At 33.8% G+C, this 6,482-nt stretch overlaps 1 protein-coding gene across 1 annotated transcript; it reads right to left on the bottom strand.

The window, feature by feature from the left end:
- Positions 1–205: 205 nt before the first annotated feature.
- LOC145661914 (uncharacterized) lies at positions 206–6,222 on the bottom strand. Its single transcript, XM_081727260.1, has 5 exons — positions 6,172–6,222; positions 5,435–5,603; positions 3,993–4,171; positions 1,954–2,113; positions 206–897 (listed from the first exon to the last, which is right to left on the bottom strand). The coding sequence occupies exons 1-5, from the start codon at positions 6,220–6,222 to the stop codon at positions 887–889; spliced, it is 570 nt and encodes a 189-aa protein (XP_081583386.1). The 3' UTR covers positions 206–886.
- Positions 6,223–6,482: the final 260 nt, after the last annotated feature.

Raw genomic sequence — 6,482 nt, 5'->3', positions numbered from 1 at the left:
TTTTCAAAATTACATAACGAAACTAACTGTTTAATGAAGATAAAGTAACATTTTTAGGCCAAATACAAATCTATTCAAAATTAAACAATGATATTAACATGTATCAACTGGTTAGTGAAAATAAAATAACATTTTTAGGCCAAATATAAATCTTTATAACAAAGAAGGTAAAAAACTGTGAGAAAAGTTATAATTTTACTCCCAGCAAACAGCAATGAAGATCTTTCAAATAAATTATAAACTATTCTTAACTGAGCTAGACAACGTGCTCAAGGGTGTGGACATATGTTTTAAAACTTTTTTGTGTTTAACGCAGAATACCCTAAGGAAGGGGAACATCTTTAGCTTCTTCTGCAAAAAGCGGTATATGACATAAGTAGTCATCACGATAAACAGACGATACACTATTGTTGGATATGATTTTTTTTTTTTAACTGATATGAAATATCTGTAAACAATAGTGGTCGAAACAGATACAACTACTGATATTTTATGCTTGCTTGAATCACGTTTCTCTAAACAAATGTTATTTCAGTACCATGCGTTATACGTAATTGAATGAATTATATGTAATTGTTTGTAACAATGCCTGTTTGTTCAATTTACAAATTAAATTTTATGCTAGTAGCAACACTTATCCTTCATTTAAAGCTCAAACACAGAATATCCTCCAATGGAGTCTTTAGATGTATTGATGACGGTTGTTTTCGCGAATTTCAAGGGGCCAAATCACTTAGAGTTATTTTCGGAGGAAACACAAAAATCTATATTGCAGACGAAAGTTATTTAACGTAGCTGTATATTAAGCAGCTCCTTATCCCGTAATTGCCAACAACGAACACTCAACGAATGTTGCAGGTCTCTCGTTTCCATGAAAGGTTGAACATCACCCATTACCTGTTGGAATCAGAGAGAGGTTAACTGGTCATGTTACATACTTAAATAATTTTTCTTACATAAAAGAACGAAGACACTTCTGCTTCCTCAATAGTCTGAAAGCATTATTTATTGCACATTTACAATGACATATGCATTTTGAGCCTATAAATATATGTTATTTTGAAGCTAAAAAATTGGTAAGTAATACTAATACTGCAAATGTTTTAAAAGCTATTAAATGCTTTAAAAGCTGCAAAGGTTTTCAAAAGCTATTTATATCTGACTGCAAAAACGATACGTTCAAATAAGGACAGAAGCTACTAAATTACGAAAACTCGACAGCTTGTCCTCAAATAGACATAAGAACTTCCTCACTAGCATTTACCAACAGAGAATATAGAACAGATCACATTTATCCTCAATAAGTGATTTTGGTTATTAAAATGAAATGAAATTTTTGAGTTTTATGCCCCACGGTTATGCCGGCTAGGCTTAAGGAGACTGTGATGAGAAATGAATGAAATGGTGTAATGAAGAAAGTGGGAGGAAACTGGAGAACCCCGAGGAAACCCACGCACACGGTGTTTGTTCACCACAAAGTTCACTTGGTGGGAGCAAGGTTAGAACCCGGGACCTCATGCACTAGAGGTGAACGGTCTATCACTGAGCCACTGAGGCCACTATTTTGGTTATTATTAAATAAATGTATCGAGTTCGTATTTGTTCATACGTAATGAAACGTCGTAGCTCAGCTTCACACTCCGAAAACAGGGTTCTTGGCGTAACCTTAATTTTCTTTTCAACGTATGTCTTTGAAGAGTGTGTGTGTGTGTGGGGGAGAATTATTGGCGGGAACAGTTTTATACTACTTTGAAAGGCACAAGTGACTTTAGTTTACGCTACAATCCTATGTATACAACCAATGTATAACTATTAATATGATCATTACAACATACTTGTTGCAATAAAACTGGATTCAGATAGAAAAATCTACTTCATTCGTACAAGTAATTACAATTTCAAGTTAATGAAACAGAAATAAAGGAAGAATAAAAAACATAAAAATAATATTACCTTCTGTAACACTTTCTGTGTCTAACAGACTTAAAAGTTCGACTGCTGAAGCGTCATGTAGCCGTTTCTTCCTTAGTTTTTCCAATTTTTTACTGACAGAATCCCATTTCACGAACAAGGATGTATGATCAGGATATAAGTCTTTGTTATCTTGATCAATCTGGAAATGGAATTCCATTGTATTAAAACATTTACATTGATAACATTATATCATTAATTGTTACATAAACTCAGTGATGACTTCCACGAACATGTGTTCCTTACCATTTGTTATTTTACTTTTCAGTCAGTATTTTATCTATTTGTTATAAGAATCACAACTTCCTTTAAGTGCATAAATGAAATTTCTTAACTGTAACAATTTCAATACAAACTACTGGTTACAGCGTGTACTTTTACGGACTTGGACTTGGGTTTAAATTCAACCTGCTTTCCCCTGGTGTTGTCCAACATCTTGAGGAAATTGACTTACTGCTAGCTTAAATAAGTAGACCACAAAAGCCACATACGTAGTGCAAGAAGATGTTACATTGACGATAACTGCCAGTTAGACCCATATTGAGGTTGTGGCATCACGGGCTTTCGTCGTGTTATGATGGTTTTTGGTTATATTGCTTAATATAAACAAAGGTCTATTTACTCGGATAGATTAGGCAAGGATGGGGAAAGTATTGATCTGGACTTAATATTACAGGTACCATCCCGGCATTTGCTGGAATGACTGAGGAAAAACCCAGGGAAATTTCACTCACGATGACCGGATTTGAGCCCGGAAGCTTCCGAACGTAAAGCCAAGGTTCTACATGCTGAAATAAGGCCACTAGGGTTTCATATTGATTTGTCAAAGGGCAAAGTCAAGAAAATTCTACAATATTGTTAGCGTTTATCAAACAATAAAACCACTATTTGCCATCTACTGAGAAAAAGGCTTATTGAATCGAAAAGTACTTTATGCATTTAAAAAAAAAATCACCGTCAAAGTTTCTATTGCTGTACGTATATGCTTGGTTGATACGCAATCACAAGAAAGATTGTTTATCAGTCATGTAAGTATTGTCCTTCTGAGATCTCGCTTTCATAAACAAGTGACATCGTGTTGCAAGAACTCAGTTCTCAATTTTTATCTTACTGAATATGACTACCTTTCTTTCCATTGCAAGATAAACTCAATGCAAGTGTTCGTAATGTATGGCCACTTAATCATATGCGTCTTAAAAATGGAAACAATAATTTTAGGTTTAGAGCATTTGTTTTCAGACTTGCAATTGAGGATTTCATCTAGTTGTTCAAAGCAAAATCGAGTTGCTAATAAACTGAACTTAATACTTTCCCACTTTGTGTTCCATGCGTGGGGATGAATATGTTACAAAGAACCAGCAAGAAAAATTATTTCCAGCTAAAAAGACATGTTTTAGTTCTTTAAACATGCAATCTGAATACAATGCAAAATATTCACTTTTTGAAAAGGAAACTGCAAAAACCTTTAAGATTCATTGATTGTCCCTATCCTCTTTCATCACTGGAGCTACACAGGAGGGAATCTATAATTTGTAGTTGAATCTGAATTACTTTTATACAATTATACACCTACCGGGCATCGAACCGATAACCACCAACCCACAGGCAGTTCAGACCTGCTTCAACATATCTCAACATTCATGAACAGATATTACATAAGAGGACAAGGAAGTAGTTTATTTGTCCATCATTTATATATATATTTATTATGGTTTTATGACAACTAAGGTCTATTAGCTCAGACACAAACACCTAAACTAGTATATGTCATTTCAATATTTAGTATGGCTTTATCCTGAAGGTTTTTACTATTTTCTGTACAAACGCGACACAATTTTAAAGGAAACTTCTGTTCTAAAATGTACGTTATGAAAAAATCAACTTCTGGACGTAAGTAAAAGATTTTATATGAATGTTCTCAGCCCCAAAGAATAATTTAATGCTTGTAAATTATGGCCTATTCAGTAACAACACAGTACTTAGTAGTAAAACAGAATGAAGGTTAATTAAATGAAACTTACCAATGTATAGCCCAAAGGCTGCTTCAATGCTAGCCAAGATGAAATTATTTCATGAACAGTTTTGCCCTCTTGCTTGCATCGAACTTTCAACGTTTTCTTCCAAAGATCAAGTACTTCCTGCCAGGGCTCGACACTATGCTTTAACCACGCTAAGCTGTTTTCAATATCTATGCCACATTCTGAAAAAGAAGAATAAACTTACCAAACAGATCTGTATTACATTAAAAACTTAGTAATAAATTCCTATATTTTTCAAATATCAGTTAAAATGATTCTATATTTTCATAAGTCCTCTGTACAAGTATTTATATCCATATGTAATATATAATAAAGAAAAGAAAAAAAGAAATATATTTACAAAAAAAAAAAAAAAAAAAAAAACTGTTCTGGAACTGTTCCTGTGAAGCTGAACTTGAAAATTACCTTCAAATGTTAATCTATATTTCCGGCACAAATATCGAATGCCTTTCATCAGAATGGTTTAATTCTTCAAATATGTAGAACTTATGTAAATTACATGTTCTAGCTTAGTACTTCAATGGTATAACGTAATAGTGGTACTATATAAGTATAATGACTATCTACGACGAAGAAAGTCGCAAAATATTTAGTAATAAATGCTACTTATCATTTCTTATGAACAGAGTAACTCTTGTAATGAAGGATTTGAAGATTAAGCATACAAAATTTGGACTTGTTCAGTCTTGTAAATAGAAACACACAGAATCTTAGTATTGATTAATATAGTGCACTATTTAATCCTTAATAGATTAGTTGGTTGCTTAACTGAAGAGTAGGTGTAAAATTTCTCGACTGTAGTTTTATGTTGTAAACAGTAACAATATCTACACAGTCCCATTATTACCTTATACTATTGAAATACTCAGCTTGAACTGAGCTTGAACGCATATACACTTTAAGTTTTGAGCCATCCTGATGAAAGGCACTCGATATTTTTGCCAGGAATACATGTGAACATTGAAGAACCACGTTTTAATCTTACAGGAATATTTTCAGGTTAGTATCGACTTATATTAATGTGTGTTCCATACGTTCAATTAGCAGAGAAAAAAGAATTAAACGAAACTAAACCATTTTTTAAAACATGGTTCTTGCAAACCCTGGCACAAAATAGGTAAATCATTGGCACTTTTTAAAGTATGATCGGGGCCTCGGTAGTTCAGTGGTAGAGCGTTCACCTCTGACGTGTGAGATAGTGAGATACCTTATTTGATCCCAAATCGCGCTAAGTGACACCGTCTGCGTGGATTTTTCGGGATTCTCCCGTTCCTTCCCACTTTATTCATTTCTTATCATCATCATCATCTCCTTTGGTCTACCTGGCATAACTATGGGACATAAAACTCAAAGGTTTACTTTCATTTTTAAACGTATGATCAGAGATGAATAAATCATTTACTAGATTACATTTTAAACATTACCATCTAGCGTAGAAGTTCCAGTGTCACGCTTTTCTGTTGAAGGACCTGACTCTGCAACAATGCCAAAATTTCTTAACGACTTGCGTGTATTTCTATATTTGTCAACGAGTTTTCCTTTTGAAATCTTCTGATTTGGACCTTGTGACTTTGGTGGAATATAATATACTTCCTAAAAAAGACATTGTTACTGTAAGATTTAGAATTATAACCTTAATAAATTAAATTATGTATAAAAACATTTCAGACAATTACAGAATAATTTATCATATTTATACTCTTCTATGTGATGTTCCACGTTTAGTATAGCATACTTTAGTATAGTATACTCCAAGGAAATATAAATTTTATAGATAAACGCATTAAAAAAAAGTTACAATTTTAAAGATCCTGCATATCGTGATATCATTTCGCTTAAATTGAAGTAACCGAAAATATAACTGAATACCAATCTCTTCGCCCTCCCAGCTACTCTAGTGGATAACGCGTGTATCCTTGATGTATGTGGTCCTGGATTCAATTCCCGGTGAGAGCACAAAAAAAATGCGATCGTTCACTTTCATTAATCACCTGTTTACCTTAGTCTAAACAGCATAACCGTGGGACGTTCCAAAAGCTCTTTCAATGTACCTGATGCTTTCCTGGTATCGTGATGCAAATAAATTTTCTCGGGATATCAGCCAGGTGATGTGTTCGTTGTGCAAAGTCTCGAGAACAAACATTGTTCTCATGATACTGACCCTGATGATGAGAACAACGTCTGTTCTCGAAACTTTGGACAACGAGCACATCATGTGTTTGATATCCCGAGAAAAGTTACTTGCACTAACAAAGATGGAATAAATATAACGCAGGCTGTCACCAGATTAAAAGGTGAACGCCAACATCTTTTACATTTCGACTGGTAATGAATCATATTTGCAGCATAAGTATCACTGTATCAATTCATATTCAAGTGACTAAAGGCAGAACACTTACAAAATCTGTCAGCTTGAAGAGCTTCGAACTCCGAGACTTGTAGAGAAATTTGTCTCTCGTTTCATCATCGTAT

Source organism: Thermobia domestica, chromosome 10 (genome assembly GCF_964235325.1).
Source record: "Thermobia domestica chromosome 10, izTheDome1.hap1.1, whole genome shotgun sequence".
NCBI lineage: Eukaryota > Metazoa > Arthropoda > Insecta > Zygentoma > Lepismatidae > Thermobia > Thermobia domestica.
This window is presented reverse-complemented; position numbering and strand designations above follow the sequence as displayed.